This window comes from Saccostrea echinata, unplaced genomic scaffold (assembly GCF_033153115.1).
Source record: "Saccostrea echinata isolate AGI-Se365-2 ecotype Australia unplaced genomic scaffold, CSIRO_AGI_Sech_v1 ptg000025l, whole genome shotgun sequence".
In the NCBI taxonomy this organism is placed as follows: Eukaryota; Metazoa; Mollusca; class Bivalvia; order Ostreida; family Ostreidae; genus Saccostrea; species Saccostrea echinata.
The window spans coordinates 23182038-23204241 of record NW_026889774.1 but is presented as its reverse complement, the minus strand read 5'-3'; the positions used below and the strand labels follow the sequence as shown (position 1 = coordinate 23204241).

Here is a 22204-nt window from a genome sequence, read left to right as displayed (position 1 = left end):
TTTCTTTGACATTTTGAACACTTAACAATTGTATTAATTTAAAGACACCTTTTTTTTAACATAATATTGTTTGATATATTGTATTCTGAGATCATGATATACAGGGCATGTTTAGATAAAATGAATTCATCTTCTACATCATTCAAGTCACATAATAAACATATTCTGTTATTTCTACTTTCATTAACATATTTACCTTCTTCAACCCGTAATTTATGACTAGACAATCTAAAGCATGTGATATATTTTTTGTATACATGTTTAATGGGTTTCGATAAATAATACTATCATGTTGTAAATTTTGAATTTACTAGGGGGAGGTAAATGCAAAATTTACAACATGATAATACTATAGACAAAAATGGTCTATAATATATTGATGCAACTTTCCCCTTGTGGATATCTTAATATTGTAAAGAATTTCTTGGATATACATATCAAAGAATCTTTGCTTAACTATAATATACTCGCTATGAGTATCAAAGTTTTGGAACAGGAAATAACTTAAACCAAGCTTATCAAATTCATTCTTAATTTCATAAACCATTTGTCATTTTTCCTTATTCTTTCTTCATAACATGCTCTTAATATACAGTTATTTGTATTTTTAAATTTAAGCCAATATTTCAAGATTTGAAGTTTCCTTGAAAGGTTCAAAGATAATCTACCTAATTCATGATACACCATATTGTTTGGGGTACATAATTTCACACCTAAAACTTTCTTACAAAAGTTGCTATGCATTTTTTCAACATCCTTGGCCTTGTGAAAACCCCATATTTCAGCTCCATATGACAAAACACTTTTTACATATGTATCAAAAACGGCACATTTAGTTTCAATGTTTAGGTAGTAATTATTTATTCTTGAGTTAATTGCAAAAAATGCTTTCCGACCTTGATCAGAGACATGCTTTTGAGTAATATTGAATTTTCCATTGTAATTGAACAGCATACCTAGATAATTAAATTCATTACCAATTTCCAGTTCTTTACCCTCTGTCATGTTGTAAATTTTGAATTTACTGGGTGGCAGTAAATACAAAAGTTGTCATGTTGTAAATTTTGTATTTACTGCCACCCGGTAAATTCAAAATTAACAACATGACATATCATACAAAATTTTTTCAGATATCTTTAAATTTCCACGATTTCTAAACACAACAATTTTTGTTTTTACAGTGTTTAGTTTCAACTTCCATTCTTGATTATATAAAAGTAAAGAGTCTAACAATTTCTGCAGTTCCTCAGCAGATTCAGCCATAAGTACCATATCAGCAGCATATATAAGCATCGAATTAGTGATTCAAAAAAAAGTTGTGTGTGTATATGCTTTTGTAATTAAAAATGAATAAGGGTTCAGTTGGGAATTTGATCGCGAATATTAGTGCTTCACTTAAAGTCTGCAACACAGTAAAATTTCAAATGACAGAGAACCTTGATGTTGAATTGTTCAAACCCAGATTTTTAAGAGATGAATTTAATTTTTGAGAATTCATGAGGACATGAACTCCGACGCTTCACGGCGGCATATTTCATGAAGCGTTGTAGTTCATGTACCTCATGAAATCTCAAAAATTAAATATCTTATATTTACATTATTTTTCTGATGACTTGCCACATATTTTTGTCATTCAACGATCATTTTTTGAAGAAAAAAAGTTTGACTTCAATCACACCACAATGGAAATATTCTTACTCAACCCATGGTAGTTCATGAGAACACGAACTTTTTCTAATTTGCAAAGAATCTTAAGAAAAAAATATTTGGAAATGTAAATATTTCTCCATGTATGCAAACTCAATTTCCTTCTGTAATCATGGTAATGTGAATTGGTACTATGACAAGAGATTTATTGATGTAAAACAGAAAGTCCATCCGAGGAATTCCAGAAGTTTCAAGTTTCTTATTTGAAAGTAAATCATACCGTCATACTTAAGGTCATGTACGGTATTTCTTTTTGGAAATGCAGTTTTTGTGTGTGTGTGTGTTTTAGTTTAAGAAGATAATAAGATTTTTATCATTTTTCTTGGTAAAATAATTATTAAAAACACATGATAAAACATTAATTCTTCAATGTTTTTATATATTTGTTGTTGACCGCACATTTCCTTGTATCGCGGGTAGGAAAATCCATTTGTGTCCTTTCCTTACCGGAAGAGTTTTAGCGTATAAAGAAAGCCGTCTTAAAATGTTGATCAGCACTGCCGATCTGTTCACAGCTTCCTCAATGAAGGTCTCCTGTTTATCCGTGATTTGTCTCATCGTGGGCGTTCACGGTAAGTTTTTTTGAGGTTCACCTTTTAACCTTATAACCATGTAATTTTCTTACGCCTCCGCGGGATGAAATGGTCAGGGGGCTATATAGCGTTATCCATTTCCGTCCGTAATTCTATCATTCCGTCGTAGTTAGTTTTACGGAATTTTGTTTTGGTGTGCTTATAGATAAATAAGCTGACTTGTATATCTGAGTTAGTTTCAAGACCACTGACCTATTTTCACCGGGGTTATTGCCCTTACATTTCTTTGAAGAACTGAGCCTCTTTGGGAAATAAATTCGGACATATACATACCAGAGCTACAGAACAACTGTATCAGTATGCAAAAACCTTCAATTGATTGTGACACCTTCTTGGGTAGTATGAATTCCCCGTCTAAAGCGTCATGTTATAAATGAAACATCATAATTTACTTTGCAGCGGTCCCGAACGACCTGAGATCTTGAGACTGTTATTTCACTAAAGCCCCCAACATGGGGTTAATACAGCGAATTTTCACCAGTTGATTAAAATTAATACGAAGTCGAACACGTGAAACGCTGGTTAGAGTTTTGTCCCTTTATCGTAACACGTTTAAAGCGTGAAAGGTCAATGAAATAACAATGGCCATTGTTATTTTCACAACCTTGGGCTTCCAAATATTTAAAACTTGAACGTCAGCGAGGGCATTTGTACCATGATACATCTAGTTCTCATTTTGTTGCAGGTTGATTTATTTTGGGCGTTTCTTATATTCGTCTATAGTTTGGATGAAGAACTTGAGAAATTTTAGTAAAGTTAAAGAAAAAAGGTGAAGATAACGACCACTGATCAATTAATTACCCTCTAAAAAATAAACAGGGCATACTTCATATGGGATCAGGTGCCTAGGAGGAGAAAGCAACCCATGTCGACAATCTGTATGTAGCTTCAGGTGCATTTCGTTACGACTTAATAGGGAGTGTTTAGGCAGCTACATTGTACTTTTTTTTTTTAAATTTTGTATGCGCTTTGGAAATGTTTCGTAGAAGTTGCAAAGATTTATAAGTTCATTCGGAGTTTCCATGTCTCAACATTCATGTTTTTAAAAACAGTACATTTAAAAAAACAGTTGTATAGAGAAATGTATTATTTTGTAAAAACCTGAATGGATGAAATATATTGCGAGGTCCCTCATTGACAATATTTATATATGTGATCTTTGAAGATCGGATCTTCCAGCGGTCTGTTGGAGTGCTTTTCTGTTTTTTGAATTCTTATGAAGCAGAATTTGCTCAAAGGCTTCTGCATGAGGGGAGGGGGTCTCTTTGCCTTCAATTTGACTTTTAGATATATCGACGGCGTTTTATCATCGATCTTAATTTTTATTTTATTGATTCGTTGTATCCCAATGAACTAAAAATAAATTAAAGTCACCACGAAGTCTGACATATCTGTTTTATGTTTGGAAGGTTTGCTGCAGAAATACATCGATGGCAAACTAACGACTAAACTTAATGATAAACATAATGACTTCAATTTTCTATCTTCAATTTCCCTTATGTAGTAATAAATCTTTATTTTTATCACCTGCGTGTGGAGTTTTTATCTCCCGAGTGTTCCATGAAAGCCCATTTAGGACCTTTCAAAAATATTTTTGAATTCGATGAAAGTGAATTTCCAAATTCGTTTGAATGAATTTGAATCGTTGGAACAAAAGTTTTGAATTCGTTATAACGAATTTAATTCGTAATAACAATTTTGTAGAATTCATTCTAAAATATGTAATGAATTTCACAGTTCATAAATTCTAATCATTAAATTCGTTATTATGGATTCATAAAGTACCTTATAACAAATTTCTATCCAGTCTCAGATTGCAGACCATGAAAACAAATTAAACTAGAGGTACTGTGAGCATTGAGCTCACAAAATGATACCCCCACCTCCCATATAATAATAATAGCAAAGTCCATGTTTTGCTATGGGAAACCCGAAATGAGTGTCAATTAAATCAAAAAGTAAAATAAAAGGTGCAAAACGGCACTATGTAATAAAGAATCTGTGAAAGTCTCATTAAATTTCATTTAGTGGTATACGAGGAGTTGCGGATAAGAGATGACTACCTCAATATTATAGAAAGAATGGCAGTGTCTATGTTTTGCTATGGGAAACCCGAAATATGTGTGACCAAAAAGTAAAATAGGAGGTGCACAATGGCGCTATGTAATAAAGATTCTGTGAAAGTCTTATTAAATTTCATTCAGTGGTATATGAGGAGTTGCGGATAAGAGTTGGGTACCCCAAAGCATAACGGACGGACGGAGACCCCCATCAAGCGGAGGGTACAACGATTAAAAATTTCAATTTTATAAATGCCTTATGAATGTTATTTGTGTTAACAAATTCATTGAATTTGTTAAAGCAAATTCATTAAATTTGTTAAAGCAAATTAGAAGAATGCAGTGTATTATTATCGATTAAATTCATCATAAAATTGCTAGATTTGTTCGAACGTTAACGATTTCGACAATTCGATATGAAAAATTAAATTTGAACGAATTGGACAATTTGTGATGTCGAATATGAATAATTTATTCTCACCATTGGATAGAAATATGTTATAACAAGTTTATTAAATTCATGAAAAACAAATTTGAACAATTTGGAATTATGAATTCTGGAATGCGCAAATTTTAATTTAATTCAATATAAAAATTAGAATCTGTTAAAACTAAGTCAAAAATTTTTTATATCAGATTAAATTCGTTAAAACAAATTCAGAAATTTTTTAAACAAAATAAATATTTGTTTAAAAGAATTTGACAATTCGGTATATCGAATTCAAAATATTTTTATTGATCTCCTATGGGCTTCCGAACTAAACCGAGGCAGTCTAGTAAATATAAGTTGATGATGATATAAGGGTATCAACAATCAATTCTAAGGTCGACAGATTAACCAAATACATGTACAATCTATCGTTAGGTCGAATGTTGACTGACGTTATTATACCCCCCGCTTGAAAAGCGGAGGGGGTGGGTGGGTTGGTCGGATGGGTGGGTGGGTGTATAGTGATGGGGGTGTCCGTCTGTACGTCCGTCCGTTTCTCTGTTACGCTTTGGGGGTATCCATCTCTTATCCGCAACTCTTCCTATACCACTGAATAAAACTTAATGATACTTTCACAGAATCTTTGTTACATAGTGCCATTGTGTAACTCCTATTTTACTTTTTGATTGGATACATATTTCGGGTTTCCAATATCACAATATAGAACACTACCATTCTTTCCATAATATTTAGGGGGTACCCATCTCTTATCCGCAACTCCCCCTATACCACTGAATAAATTTAATGATACTTTCAAAGAATCTTTGTTACATTATGCCATTGTGCACCTCCTATTTTACTCTCTGATCGGACACTTATTTCGGATCTCCCATAGCAAAACATGGACTTTGGCATTATAAACATATGGGAGGCGGGGGTATCATCGTGTGAGCGCAGTGCTCACAGTTCCTCTAGTTTTTAATACAAATTGTTAAGCCATTATAGTCACACTGCTGAGTTTACTCGATCAAGAAAAAGGCTGCATGGCAGGTGTGACCAGTCAACGGGGGATGCTTCATCCTTCACGGCACTTGATCCCACCTCTATGGAATCCGGATATAGCCATGTAGTTTACTTAGCATCATCGCACCATCGAGGTTTGGGTTGACAGTGCGATGACGCGATAACAATGATGCGATGGCATGACAATGCGATGACGATGGTGCAATGGCACGATGAAGCGATAGCGTGATGGTGCGATAGCGATGGCACGATGGCGATGGTACGATGACGATAAAGCGATGTTCACTATCGCTCCATTCCATCGCACCATCGTCAGCGCATTGTCGCGCTATCGCATTATGCTCATTCCGCTATCGTACCATGGCTTCATCGTCGATGCTCGATGGTGCGATAGTGAGCTATGTACATGGCCCTATCCGGATATCATACATAAGACATCAGAATATTCTTTTAACATTGAATTACCCTTGTACAATACTTTATATATTTTTCAACCTAGGGTCGAAAAGAAATGGAGATGGAGCTCTTATTTCAAGAAGCATCTCAGGTAGACGAAGCTTCATTACACTCAAATGCCCTTCCGGTCATGTGTTCTCAAATGTGAAGTTCAGACTTGATTCCAATACCTCAAATACCATCTCAAAGGGCAGTAAATGTTGGAGGAGAAGCTTGAAGGCCCAGAGAATGTGCCGGTGGAAGCGAAAATGTAGGATAGACACCAAGATCAGAACAGGCGACTGTAAAGCCTCCGCAATTCAGCTATCTAATCTTCAATGCATCCCAGAAGGTGGGTGGTGCTCCTTCCTTATTTTATAAGTTCCGGTACACCCGGCGTAGTTGTTCATTATCATTTAGAGATTCAGTTTAAAAAGAAGTATAGTATTACTTCCTTATTTCCTAAATATCAGGTCATACGGAACTTTTTCAAAAGTAAGACGTAGTAAATATCTCCGTTATTTCCATCTCCAGAGAGTTCTTCATTCGTTATACTACAACAGCATTACTCAATTATTGCTGTTTGTGAGGTCAATATTATACAATTTTGATCTCTTCTCGTGGTGAATATGGTTTTATATTCACCAGAAAAAAATTAATATTAACTGAGGAGTTCAATATTCCCCAATATATGTAGATTCATAAAAAAAAATCTAAAGAAGAAGATACGGTTTCCTTACAGATCTGACCTTGTACTTTTCTGAAATATAAAATTATTGTGAGAAATTAAAAATTGTTCTCCTCATTTGATCTCTGAAATGGTTATTGTAATGTCATGAACTTGACAATGTGCATTTTCCAGTTTTTTCTTAAAAAGTTGCAGAAGACGTAAATTTTCAGTAAAAATTTCTTTGACAATATAGACGAAATGTATTGCCCCAATTTTTTTTAAAATGTGATTTTTCAAAGATTTTTAAACAATATGTTCGGGAACTGGAGTGGGCGACGGTTGTGGACTGTATTTGCTTTAGGAAAATAACCACTGAAATAAGTCATTTTTAGACTTTTCCATTTTTAAACTTAGAAATGTAACAAATTAATGACGTCATATTTACAGAACGATTCTCCTTTTTAGCCATATACTTTCTGATTTATCACATTGATATATTCAAATTTCATTTTTTTTTTTTAAATTCAAACTTAAGTGCATAAGTTAGTTTTGACAGTTGAAAAACTAGGTTAGTCAATTGTAAAATTAACGCACGAAGTGTAAACTATAGATAACGATCAACGTTAATCTATATTTCTAGGTCACCTGAGTCACTCAGGTGACCTAATGCTATCTGTTTTTTGTCTGTCGTCGTGTGTCGTTCATCATGCGTTAACATTTGAATATTTTCAGCTTCTTCTCTGGAACCATTGAACCAATTTTAACCAATGTTTGCAAATGGTATTTAAAATTGTTGATTTCATGCCCCCCCCCCCCCTTGGGCCTGAGGAATGGGGCTAAAACCATGAAAATTAATGCAATATTTAAAATTCTTCTTCAGTACCCCTTTACATTAAGCAGTTAAAATGTTGGTTTGATGTAATAAGCATTGAGCCTTCTACCGAAATTGTTAAATTCATGGTTGCATTGTACTGAGGTGACCTCTAATGCCCTTGGTCTCTTGTTTATCATTTCTAAACCATAATTTACATCTAAATCTATATTTGACAATTGTAAAATACATGTATACCCAGCAGTGAAAAGTAATTTGCAGGTGCAAAACATGTTTACCTGATAAAGGCAATTTTATGATTAGAAAAATATGGTTCACATGCAAGTATAAACTATAGTTTACGAATATCAATTATAGTTTACAGATTTAATTATGATTTACGCCAGCATATTTATCACGAGGCGCTAACAGGTATTTGTCATGAAGCGTAGTAGTTCATGTCCTCATGAATTCTCTAAAATAAAATTCAGTTCTTAAATGAAGAATCTACACCCTATATATATACTTTCTTGTCATATAATGTCAAAGTATACACACAATGAATGTCAGAGTAGTCACATAAAGAAGATGTACCAGCACGTCATATCAAAGTATCATATAAATTTTATGGAGAAATATCAGCATATTATTTCTAAGTACCATCAAATAATGAAGAAATAGCTATATATACAGCAGGGAGTTTCATGATATACCGGAATGTAACATTTTAAATTTAAATATCTTTCTTAGCTATCATATTTTTGATTCAAACCATATATCATTTCAACGCCAAATCCGTCATTTTTATTCCATGCGAAAAAGTTAAGGTAATACATAATGGTAATTGTGATATAAAAGCTGATCTCACGATCTCGATCTTTTTGAAAAGGATATAACTGATCATGGAAGGCTAAATTGTAGAACGCAATTAGCAATATAAATCGCCAAAAAATTCAATTAGAGGTTGATGAAAGAAAATACTTCAAAGGAAAAGGAGCATACTTGGATGTTCATCAGAAGGCTAGTCACAAAGTTTCAAAGGACAGAGCCAATATGCAGTAAAAGAGACGGACAAAACACAAAGTCCAAGGATTTCAAGAACCGAAGATTTTGTAAGCGATGTGGCGACTCTAGTAGACAAATTCAGAAACTGGTACTGAAAATACCAGCATTTCCACTGTGTATAGAAACTTGCAATGTGACATGAAGTCATCATCAGACAAATTTAATACAACGCCTTAAGGAAAGAGTTTGCCCTCTTTATTCACCAGATCTCAAGCCTTTGGATTTTTTTCTGTGGTATTTTTAAAGGACAAGGCTCACAATGATTAACAACAGATGCTGAATGTACTAGAAAAGAAAGTATTGAATATTAATCTTACAATGAGAAGTGTCCCAGCAGAAATGTGTGACAATTCTTTTCTTGTTGAGAGAAAAAGTGATCCCTAGCAAAAAATACTATAGTAAACTATAGTTAATTATATTTTACTGTAGTACTAGTTAACTATAGTAAATCAAAGTTTCAAAGTTTTTGCAATAGTAAATCAAAGTTTCAAAGTTTTTACTATAGTAAATCCAAGTTTCAAAGTTTTCACTATAGTAAATCAAAGTTCAAAGATTTAACTATAGTAAATCCAAGTTTCAAAGTTTTCAATATAGTAAATCAAAGTATCAAAGTTTTGACTATAGTAAATCAAAGTTTCAAAGGACAAGACACATGTAGGCTAAGGCCCCTTTTTGGCGCCCGGTTTTGGGTGTCTTTTAGAACGATGCAACAGTTTCTCAATAAAAATCTGTTGTCACTCCTGCCACAAAAGGTTCTAAGTTATGGGTTACACAGAGGTCACAGGAATGTCAGAAAATATGTCAATTTCCGAAATTCCTCATTTTTATGCAAATTTTCATCGATTATACATCACATTTTGTTTCAGAAAACTTAGAGCACAAGCTTGCCTATCTACTAAATTTATATATTTCATACAACAGTTACAGATGCATCTTATGTATAAAAATCTCAGATAGGCAAGCTTGTGCTCTATGTTTCCCGAAGGGAAAAGTATCTCAATTCGACGAAATTTCACCAGAATTGAGGAAATTTGGGAAAACGTCCTACTTTTGTACCCTCCTGTGGCCTCCATGTAAGCTTTGAATCAAAATTAGTGCTGGTTTTAAAAAAAGCATCATTTTAAGTTCTTAACTACAAACTATCACAATTTTATCTGTGTTCTGATTTTTACATCAAATAAGGGGCCAGATTCGGCGGTTACCATACTTTGTCCTTTTCACTATAATAAATCAAGTATCAAATTTTTTTTTATAGTAAATCAAATTTCAAAGTTTTTACTATAGTATATCAAGTTTTAAACTATTTTAATAATTTATTGCTTATTTTGCCGTTTTTGGGGGGGGTAGGGTGGGGGTTGTTGTATATCTTAATTTAAATTTACAAATTAGTTAATTCACTGCAATATTTACATTTATAAATTAAAGAAAATACATGTTCACTGAAGTTGAGGGAGCAGGTATTTTGGTTCTAAATGACTCAGATTTCATTTATAGTATAATATTTGTCTTTCTTCATAAAAAAGCTTACACTACATCAAAATTAAATTTAAGTACATTTGAATAGTGTAAATGTTGCTTATCTATCGGTCTTTCGGCGAGAGAGACAACCTCACATTAAAATTCATTTCTTGAACTTTGATTCTTTTTAGGGGAGGTGTCGGGTTTATAAAAAAAGTTGTTTGAATCTTCTATTACTTTTGACCATGAAATATTATAAATTGTTAAGAATGGGAATCCAAAACATAATTCTTCGAGGGTGTAGTTATTCAAAATTTTCACAATATTAACTCAAAGTTTCCAATTTTTTACTGTAGTAAATGAAAGTTTCAATTTTTTTACTTTAGTAAATGGAAGTTTCAAAGTTTTTACTTTAATAAATCAAAGTTCCAGAGTTTTCACTATAGTAAACAATCGAAGTTCCAAAGTTTTCAATATATAGTAAAGTTTTTGCTCTGATACAATAGTTAACTATAGTTACTATAGTTAACTACAGTTTACTATAGTATTTTTTAGGGATCGTTTAGAACATGTAAAATGGGCTTTTGAGGTTGTGAAATTCAATATGATAAAAAAAAAAAATGGCGCAAATTAAAAATTTTGCTAATTTTCGTTAATGGTTGAGATTTCTTCCAAGGGTTAATATCTTCGTTGATCATTATTTAAAGTGAATCTAATGAATGTATACATTGAATTGATGAAAACACTTTTTCTCTCTGTCTATTTCTTGTATTTGTAAACTTATAGATTCAAAACGTAACATACATTATGCATTCCATTGCAATCGATACACAAGTACACAACCAAGTTGACTTTCTGGTTTTAATCGAACAGTCTATTCGCGACAAAGTGACCTAATTCTTTCTCTACAGAGAAAACAATCGGCCGTAATTTAGAGCTGTTACTAGAAAAGAAATAAAGTTCTTGTCCTGAATGATGCAGGATAACCTTCTCGGTCTCGAAATGTTGTTTTAAATATAAAAGCATCGGCTGACGCCTCGGCTTTTATAATTCAAAACACCATTTGTCGACCTCATAGATAATTATCCTGCAACATTCACGAAAACGCGAACTTTATTTCTTAAGTAAACAATAAATGACATAAAACACTAGGATCTGCAAGTGCAAAACCTAGTAAATTAAATCTATATTCAAGATCAGTATACAAGATTACGGATGTTGATAAAAGTTTACGATTCTATTACAATGTAGATTAACGAGCGAAGTTACATACTTGTATGAAGAATGTAGTCTATCACAAACTTGATTTTGTAACGGAATTGTAAGTTTTACTTTGAAAATAATTGTCATATCTTTAAACCTGTTTACAATTCAAACAATCAATGGACGTATTCATTATTCGAAGTTACAAGAACCCTAGTAATTATATTGTGTATGAATTGATAATAAGTTGTTGCTTTTCAAGAGTCAAACTGAGTTTAACTCTTTTTTTTTTCAATCTACCTACCATATCTGTAAGTTTAAGTAAAAATATAAATTACAGGTTTTCAAAGAACAAGGTGCAGTGTTAGCTTTATCATGCCCTAAAAATTTGATGTTTTCAAAGAGTTTTGAAAATTTACTTAAATATAAATTGAATATATATAAGTGCTGAACCACAATGAATTTGGTAGGAGGTAGGAGGACCGTTCTGGAAATATGACGTCGTTAATTTATTACGTTTCTAAGTTTTAAACAGGAAAAAAATCCTCAATATGACTCATCCAAGGGCTACTTTCCTTAAGAAAATAGTGTCCGCAGCCGTCGCCCACCAATTTTCGGATATCTTATATGAAGATTTATGGTCTAATTGTATGAAAGAAAATTCCATTGAATATTGATATCTTCTTTAATCTTTTAAAAAATACGGGGCAATGCACAAGTTCCAGACGTCACAATTAGCATCTAGCAGGACATGTCAAAAAAAACAAACAAACCCGATTTGTATGGTCTTACTGCATTGAGTTTGAACAATTCAGAAAGCGTGAGTTTCAATTTCTCACAACAATTTCACTTTTAAAAGAAATACAGGGCAAAATTTGTATTGAAACGGTACCTTCTTCTTTATAACGACATTTAACAATTTTATACTATATTTTTCGAATGTAGACTATAAATTACATGTATATTGTACTGATTAATTTGTGAGAGAGGATTGGTACAAGTGATTACAGTTCATATCTGTTGTTATTTCTTGTATTGGACCTTAAATATTGATTAATAGCTTTTAGCTAAAATTTCTGAATATAAATTTAAACTTTTTGCTGATCAGTATCGGATAAAGACAGTTTCACAATTGGTGAGCTTAAAATCAAAACTTTAAAATACATATATATGAAATTATGAAAGTTAATTCATATTGTTCAGTAAAATTTTCATTAACGAGTATCCACAAAGGATAAATTTACTGAAGTTTTATTACAGTTTATGTTTGGCAAACTTAGCTGACCAACTATATGTAACACTAATATTCATTTGTTTTTGTGAGATCTGCAATCATATGGCACACCAATGTTACAAAAATGAGAAAACTGTTTTTGTATTTTCTATAATTAACAAATATTACTCTTAACAATGGCGTTAAATAAGTAATTAAAGCAAGAAAAATAATAAAGAAAATGATGAAATATGAAAAATCATTCGTTACAGATGCTGACATGTCATGATACCGGTCAATTATTCCACAAAAATGGATACGTGTTGAGATGGCGTATGCATTAATAACCTTGCCAAATTTTCAATCTACTATTAAATATAGATGTACATGTAAACCATTATAAATTGTGGTTAACTTCTGTTAATCAAAGAATCATGAAAATATCCACTATATAAGCGAAGTTCCATAATATTTATTGACTGAGTGAACCAAAGTAATGGAATATGTACGCCTACATGTACTTATACTTAAAATGCATAACAAGATTTTTTTTTTAAGAGCAATACATTTTAGTTTACATATTTCACTCATTTCATTTTTGTTGTTTTATGACATGAACACTCTCTGTAACAATAATTTTTATCTAATGAAACAATATGTGTGCTTTAATTTTGTTACAGATTCTGTAATGGCTATCTGCCGATCAGACAATGGTGCTGTCTGGATAACTAATTTTGGTCGCCTTAAAACAGTTCAAGTGAAGGGAAAATGTAGAAAATTCAGAAGACATAGGGCCACATTCAGAAATCGTCGAAGTAACAATAATATCTCTTCTAATACTCAGTATGTAATCCATCGAATTGTACTTTAAATCTGATAGCTTGAGCAACGTTATTCTTATATTACAGACGCAAAAAACAGAAAATCGCATGTTGAGGGTGTAGTGACCCAGGAAAGGGGTAAGTATATGTTTGTAAAAACGTTGATTTTGGCACTGGAGGATTTAGAGGGGGACAGGGGCCCTGCCCCCCTTTTGTGTCCGAAATATACATAAGATTTAATAAATCAATTTTTGGTGTGGCCGTGAGCCCCTACCCCGAACCTAAACTGATCGCCCCCTTTCAAGATTCCTGAATCCGCCATTTTTTTGGCTCCACTATATGGTGGTAAAATAAACCCTGGAACACTTTTTGATATTGTAAGTTTTTACTCCCATCCAGAAAAAAAAGTAGAAAAAAGGACATTTTAACATACCATAAAATAATCCTAGTCAGACGAAGGCCTATATAATTTTGTTTTTCTTTTTTTTTTCTTCCTTAAGAATTGTTCTTCTCTTGAATAAGTAGGTATTTATTACTTATCCAAGGTATGAGGGGGAAATTACATATTTAGTGTGCTGGTTATCTGTACTACGCTAAAAGTGTTTGCTTTCATAATAAATGTAGGTCTTCAGTAAATGCAAATATAAAAGAAGGAAGAAAATATGAATGGTATCCGGTGCAACCTATACTCAAAGCATTGTTAAGCTGGAATATACATGAATGCATTTTATAAAACCACCCATGCAGATGGATTCATATTTCGGTTAAATTTTGAACTGATGACCCCTCATTCTTAAAGTGTAAAATCTTCGCTACCACAACATCCAAAGTTCAAATGAGAAAATACCTGTTTGGATCCATACAACGATTAACTTTTTTTATCATCAGCAATTTGATTAAAACAACACACTGTTGATTCTTAGAGGGGAAGGGGGGGGGGGAGGGGGTGGTTAAAATAATGTTGTATTTAAGATATCTACTAGTATCTCCCCAAATTATGAAATTCTATCCCAAAGTTTGAAAGTTTTTAAAATCTCAATTTGATACACACTTTGTTATGATGTTTGTTCCTAACTGACTTGAATTTAATTATATATTTAAATATTCAAACAAAATTTAGCCACTTTTAGATCAACTTAGGTGACCTATTGCTATCTATTTTCGTCCGTCGTCGTGCATCGTTCGACGTCAGTTAACATTCGAACATTTTCAGCTTCTTCTATAGAACTGCTAAACCAGTTTCAACCAATTTTGACATTGTGCATCTATGGGAGAAGGGAGGAAATTGTGAATTTTATGGTCCCTGCCCCCTGGGATCTGAGGGGTGATCCAAAAACCATAAAAATAATGCAATCATAAAATAACTTCCCTCCTGGACATTAAGCAGTCAAAGAGTTGTTATTATTGGAATAAGTATTGAGCCCTCTAATAAAATTGTGAAATTCATGGCCTCAGGGTCAGGGGTTTCGGTTTTAGGTCGGCGCTATATACATAATATAGTGAAAATGCATTAAAATTCTTTAAAAAGCTTCTCTTCCCTCCTGCAGCTGTATACTTGGCAGACAAACTAAATGCATATATATGATGAACAAGAGTGCCTCTTCAGAAATCGTGAAATAAGGAGCCCCTGGGTCAGGGGTTCTGGTGTTAAGGCGGGACTCTATTGGTCATATAGTGAACATACAATAATTATTCGGAGATCTTCTCGTCTGCCCCCGAGTATTCCAATACAAACCAAGTGCATGGTTATGAAGAGCAAGAGTGCTAGTTCCAATTTTTTTGAAATTCGTGGCCCCTTGGTCAGGGCCTCTATTGATCATTTTTTTAAGCGCATTAACTCTTTGAAAATATTCTTCTCTGCTACCGGGTATTTAGTAGACATACTAAGTGCATTATGATAAGCAAAAATGCCTTTTCCATAATTGTGAAATGAATGTTCCCTATGACAGGGGTTCTGGAGTTGGGGCGGGGCTCTATTGATCATATGGTGAGAATGCATTAATTCTTTGAAAATCTGTGTTTTGGGCATTTAGCAGACAAACTCATTGCATGATTATGTTAAGCAAGGGTATCTATTCCAAAATTGTGAAATTCATGGCCCCTCCCACAGGGATTTTGGATTTAGGACGGGACTTTTTATCATATAGTGAAAATGCATTAATTCTTCAAAAACCTTCCTTTTTGCTCTTTAGTATTCAGAAGAGAAACTAAGTGCATTGTTTTGATGAGGTAAAATGCTTCTTCCAAAATAAGGAAATTCATGACCCCTGAGACAGTGTTTCCGGAGCTAGGGTGGGGCTCTATTATGATCATGTATGGGAATATTTTCACTGCTTTAAGAGAAGTTATTCCTATTTGTTATCCACTTATGATAATTGATTAGTGTAAATGATTTAAGTGATAGGTAAATTGAAAAAAAAGAATTAGAAAGATTTTTTTTTAAATATAAAGTATAAAAAGAACTAAAGTTTTTATTAGTCAGGTAGAGTTGTAAATAATAGATGATTGAAAATGAGACAAAATACCTATACATGTATATGTACATTAATTATTCAAAGATCATAAGAGGCCATTATAGTAAGAGAATTAGGCTGGGTGCTCTCTTGCTCTCATGCTAAAGCAATTACTGTACTGTCTTGTTATGTTTGGTGATAACGACGGATTGTAGATAGCACTGGCATATACAGGCATTTTTCATAGGTGTTGCTGATTACCAGACTAATTATTTTGTTGATCTGTGATCAAAATTATTTTTCTTGTTTTTGAGTTTTAGTTTATTTTCTGTTATTATACAATTATTTACCATTCTATGAATCCTTTACAGGGTTGTATTATACTCAGGTGACCCGTTAAGGCCTCTTGTTAACTTTTTAACAAAACTGAACACAATGAACACAAAATTTTAAAATAGTCGATTTCAGTGAATGAATGATAAAATAGTCATTCATTGATGGTCACTCAGTTTTTTCAAGGATTATTTGAAGTGGCGTTAGAAGATATCCTTTTACGGTCAGTAATACATATCTTTTTCTGGCTACAGGAATAGTCCGAGATCGTGTTGGATGGCAGAAAAAAATCTACCGTTTTTCTTGTCCAAAGAATTCTCTTATTTATTCTCTTGACATCCATATGTCTAACCTTCGACTGTCAAAAAGGTCGACTCGATTATGCAAAGGAATCTCCCCACAACTGTTGGTGCAAAAGAATAACTGTTTCTGGAAGAGGTCCTGCACTGTCAGCTGGGATGCACCCCAAATATTTGCTATTTCCAATGGCGTAGGATGTACAGGAAAACAAGCACCACTTTTTATTACAAAGGGACACGAGTGTATTCCGAAAAGTAGGTAAACAGATTCAACTTTTCAACACTTTATATACCTTTCCCCACGATAAATTAAAGTCCAGTAGCCCTTTTCAAAAAAAAGTTTTTGCGTAAGATTTTAAGTGAAAAAATCTCTTACGATAAATCTAAGGTGCTTTTCACGAACGCATTCGTAGCAGATTGAACTTAAGATTTTACTTACGACAGACTTCTCCCCTAACAAGGATCTCAATGTGCTTTATGATCCTTAAAAAAAGTGGATGAGAATAAAAATGAAGCAAAGTTTTCCCAACTTGTAAGTGAACCAAACATAATGCTTAACAAAAATCGAGTGCAATGGATTGTGAAGCAAGGAAGTTTGAAATCTGACTTCACAATCGAAAGTCTGACGTAGAAGTTGGTCATATGAAAATTTTAAGAGAAACTGCTATCGTAAATATTTTGCAGTGTATTTCATTTAATTTTTCGGCAATAATTGTGAAATAATATAAAATGCTATTAAAGGATGCGTAAGACAGCTCTTTAAACGTTTATATGGGTTTTATCTGTTACTAGTATATTTTTAAATTAAAATTGGCCCTAAGATATAACGAGAGGGTTAGAGCTCTCGTAAAGTTACGACAAATTTTTACACTTAAGAATCTCGTAAGAATTTTTGAGAAAAGGAATAAAATCGTAAAATATCTCTTACGATGAAAATTAATTGTAAGATTTTTTTTTTGTGAAAAGGGCTACAGGCTTTTTAACAACATAGACAGCAACACAGTTGCTTTTTCAATCAAAATGGAAATCGTAAATTTGCATACCTTGTCATTGTTCATTTGCAAAATTATTTTGTTAAAACATTCCGATTGTACACACAAGTACTCCGGGGTTGATGATAATAAGATGCTTGAGTTTCTAATTGACAATATCTATGTAGTTTTTGGAGATCAATCTTCCAACAATCTTTATGTTAAGCGTAATGACTTCAACTTTTCTATTATCAATTACCCTTATTTATGTAGCAATACACCATTATCACTTGCATATGGAGTTTATGCCTCCCAGTTGATTCGATACGCAAGAGCATGCTCTACTTACGAACGATTTCTAAAACGAGACAAGCTACTAAAAAATAAATTGATGATACAAGGATATCAAAAACCCCGTTTTAAGTCAACATTTCGCAAATTCGATGGTCTATACAATGACCAGCATGCATGTTACATATTTGCAAATGCAGTCTATCATTTACTTGAGTGTTGACTGACGTTTTTCATACTAATTGTTATGCCATTATTTTCATACTGAATAGTCAACGGTTATGTCCGTTTGTCCGATCATGGCAAGAGCACAGGGCGGTTGTGACCGGTCGACAGGGGATGCTTACTCCTCCATGGTACCTGATCCCACCTCTATATTTTTAGAGATCCGTGTTTGCTCTGCTCCAAAATTGTATTGTTCCACTGGAACTTTGAGCTTGATTACTTTTCGTTTTCTTCATATTTCGTTTAGAAAGATAACTCATACCTTTTCATGTTACATGTACTTGATTTTCTGGAATACCAAGGTTATCCAACGTTCAACTAGACACTGTTAGTATTTAAAAATTATGAATTTCTAATACAATATACAGGTTGATTATGAGAATATAAAACATAATGGATGTAACAATAAATGAAACAAGCTAAATGCTACTTAGAAGCACTAGTTGCATGATGTAATGCAATCCAAAAACTGTTTATTTTTCCATTTCAAATTAACATAAAATTTTGAAAGAAGTTACTAATTACTTCACAACTTTTAGAGAAAATCCATGATATTTGTGGCAAACGTGAAGTAAATGGCAGAAATGGTATTCTTAGAAGTCATGACGATTATCCCTGGAATTATAGACCCAAACAACAGACCTGTAAAACGCTCATCAAGGTATGTGCTTACAGAGAACTACTGTTACAGAGTTTTTTTTCTTCTAGTTTATTCTTGAATTAACAGTCCTAAAGATGCAGTCTAGGGAGGAATACTCATCTGTTGACGTTTTAATCAGATAAGAATAATTAAAAACTAAATTGGCTTCTTTTGAGTCTAAGCATAACAATTTGTCATGCGAATTTGGAATTGACAATCATGCTTAACAAATTTGAAGTTTATTGATTGACAATCACAAGTATCTCGGCAGTTTATAGAAATTAGAACACATATGGCTAAAAATGTATCATGAATATACAATTTGTTGCTTTTATAAATGTATTTTGATATATGAATCAGATTCATCGAGAAGGGAGCCTGTACCTCCGTATTCATGACCTTGATGTAGATTTCTCACATGATAAATTTAGCATCACGCATGTGCGGGGCAACGTCACGTGCACCTTAAGACAGTCTTCTGCAGAAAAAGGCGTTTGGCTCTATGGTGGACAATTGACTATTTTGTTCACAGTCAGAGACAGGTCAAAATCTGGCAGGGGATTCATCATATCTTACAAAAGTAATTTCCTGATAACCTGTTAAAAATAAAAAAAAGTAATGATGAATAATTTTAAAGCTTGACACATTAAATTATATGTATCTCAAATCAATTAGATATTTTAAAAATCTCCCAGAGTAAAACATTCATAAATTTGATATTAAAGGTGGCAATCATATTCACGAACTAGGTTGCGAGACTACAGTATTTTTTAAAATAAAGGAAAGATACTATTTACTTTAAAATAAATACACTAGGCATTTTGTTGGTTAGAAGGTATTTTTATTGAAGTTTTCTATTATATACCTATTTTTAATTTCAGACGTGAAAACAAGGTTACCCCATTCACCAGAGGAAATGAGCATGTGTGCTAAGATTTACAGACATTAGAACTTCATATTTTTTCCCAAGTAATTGTAGCGCACAAAATAATTTACTTAAAAGGTGTAAATACGAGTCATTGATTACTAGTCACTTATAAAATGCATTCCTAACTTTTTTTATTTTCATATACAGACCATAACAAAAAAATACTACAGTTAACTATAGTTTACTATAGTTAATTATAGTAAATACTTTGAAACGTTGATTTACTATGAAACTTTATTGTAGAACTTTTTAAAAGATTTTGAAGCGTCATATCTCTTAAATTCAATACCAATGATGTAAAATATGAAAATAGTATTTTAATATGCAAGTAATTTTTTTTTTTACTTAATATAAAAATATGCATGTAAAATAAGAGAACATAACATAAACAATCTGAAATCCATAGTAAAAACTTTGATTTACTATAGTTAAGCCTTTGATTTACTATAGTAAAATCTTTGATTTACTACAGTAAAAACGTTGATACTATAGTAAACTATAGTTAACTATAGTTTTTTTGTTAGGGAAAAAAACAACCTCCTAATCAAGATATTTATTAAAACTGAGTGAAGTAAGGTAAAGTTTTGATTGCTAGATTAGTGTAAATTCTAGAAATACATTCCTGAAAAACAAAAAGAAAGTTGCCATTGCAAAGAAAAGTTTACGCGCATAAGGAGTACCCGAGTCTCCCTGCAATCTTTCGATGGTTTTCGAGTATTGATTCTTAAAGAAAACACAAAACAGCTTAATTCAACTAAAAAGTTGATCCGTTCTAGTAGCGGTTAAATGATAATGGCTTCTGTATTTTTAACTAATATGGATTTAATTTAAACGAGAAAACATGATAGGTGTTAAAACACAACTTGTTCAGTATATGCATTTATGACAATGAATTAAAAAGGATTGAAAATTATAGTAATTTATGTATACATGTATTACTGTTGTTTAATTCAAACTGTTTAAGTTGTCTTTGACTTCTTTTTTTTTTGCGCATTTGACATTTCAATACTAGTCCTACCGCGTAACTTTTATATGAGCCATTTAGAGTTTAAGAATTTTAAGCTTGAAGTTGTACAAAATGCATATTACAAGTTGTTTATTTTCCCCTTAGAATTGATAACAGATACCATATCTACATTACGTAATTCATAATAATTATGGTTTACAATAAAAATGGACAAAAATAATAATAAAACACAAACAGACATTTAAAAAAAAGTTTTGTTTTGTTTTGCTTTTAAATTAGTGATAATTGTTATTTTACCTTAGCTAATGTAAAGTCATAAAATTTTAAATAATTTTTGATTCACAAAAGAAAATATGAAAATGGTTCTTAATTAACACATCTATCTTGATGCAGTTTAGGTTTTATAACCACTAGGGGAAAATTGGACTCTAATCAACTTCGTCAAAAATGGATATACACATGTATGTCCGCATGTAGTGAGCAGTCATAGGTAAAATTTGCGATAGTCAATGAGCAAAATAGCAGCTGTCGTCGACAAATATCATTCATATATGACTAAGCCGAGGACCTGTTTTTGTTTATCAAGGAAATTTTATATTAACTTTTGTTTACATTTTATACTGGAATTTCCATATATACTAAAAGGCCGCGACCTTTGGTCACGATGTTCCAGAAGTATATTTTTATGTTGCTCTCGTGCCGGAAGATAATGTTTTGAATTCCCAAGTGAAAAGAATTATATAAATGTAAATTATCACATTTATTTCCGATTACCATCTAATTATTCGAAGACTAATTCATATTCCAAAACTCCTCTTCTACCGTTCCACATTCACAGAAAGAAGAATTTCCTGTTTAGAAAAAAAAAGAGAGTTAAAAATTGAAATTAAAATCATTGAAAGTTTTCTACCTGTTAACATTTTCTGAAATTATAAAAAGTGAAAATGTTTTTGCAAGCATTTTTATGCGCCCGGATCGATAGATCGGGGGCGCATATTGTTTTTGTCCTGTCTGTCTGTCTGTTTGTGTGTCTGTTGTCAACTTTAACCTTCACCACAACTTTTGAACCATGAGAGATAGAGACTTCATATTTGGTATGCAAACTCAACTAATTAAGTTCTTTCAAATGACACCAAGGTTAATGACCTTGTGACCTAGACTGTGATCTATATGCTAAAAATAGCTTTTTCGAACTTTGTTGCCGCCGGGTGCATAGTGTTTCACAAACACATCTTGTTTTGTCTGAACAAAAGCCATTTAGTGACAACATTTCAATGTGTAGATTGTTTTTCTTTCATCATTAAATAACATAACTTTTTCCCTGAATTCTCTTGTAATATATTAAACTTCTCAAATTAATAAGAAAGCACCAAAACTCATAGGAAAAAATGAATTGTGCAACACATTTTAAAGATAGATGTCAATTTGAAACGATGAATTCAAATTTTTGGAAACAACATATTTTTTTCAGTGGTGTATAAATTTTGAATGCTACTCGATGAAATTGCATGAGGAATACTTGATTAATTATTCACTAAATAAGTTTTCTCGTCTGAATGAAGATGCTCGGTCTTGGAGTGCATTGGAATACTATACAATCTCTCTGGA

General features: G+C 32.4%; 2 protein-coding genes across 2 annotated transcripts in view; one reads left to right on the top strand and one right to left on the bottom strand.

Moving 5' to 3' along the window:
* Positions 1-2219: 2219 nt before the first annotated feature.
* Positions 2220-19747, top strand: LOC133192206 (uncharacterized). Its single transcript, XM_061328176.1, has 8 exons — positions 2220-2279; positions 6313-6600; positions 13349-13483; positions 13577-13627; positions 16530-16829; positions 18601-18722; positions 19062-19281; positions 19583-19747. Exons 1-8 carry the CDS (start codon positions 2231-2233, stop codon positions 19648-19650), a joined length of 1233 nt encoding a protein of 410 aa, XP_061184160.1. The 5' UTR covers positions 2220-2230; the 3' UTR covers positions 19651-19747.
* The window catches only part of LOC133192207 (uncharacterized), a 10292-nt gene continuing 7296 nt past the window's right edge, over positions 19209-22204 (bottom strand). Inside the window, exons 4-5 of the mRNA XM_061328178.1 lie at positions 21371-21447; positions 19209-19297 (exon numbers count right to left, since the gene is read on the bottom strand). Of these exons, the coding sequence (XP_061184162.1) occupies positions 21389-21447 (59 nt within the window). The 3' untranslated portion in view covers positions 19209-19297; positions 21371-21388. The remainder of the gene's footprint in view (positions 19298-21370; positions 21448-22204) is intronic.

What these genes read in the sequence shown, in the direction of transcription:
- LOC133192206 (XM_061328176.1), top strand. Translation starts at nt 2,231, where the DNA reads ATGAAGGTCTCCTGTTTATCCGTGATTTGTCTCATCGTGGGCGTTCAC. An exon ending in TCTTCAATGCATCCCAGAAG is followed by an intron (nt 6,601 to 13,348) that starts GTGGGTGGTGCT and finishes ATTTTGTTACAG; the next exon opens with ATTCTGTAATGGCTATCTGC. An exon ending in TGTAGTGACCCAGGAAAGGG is followed by an intron (nt 13,628 to 16,529) that starts GTAAGTATATGT and finishes TTCTGGCTACAG; the next exon opens with GAATAGTCCGAGATCGTGTT.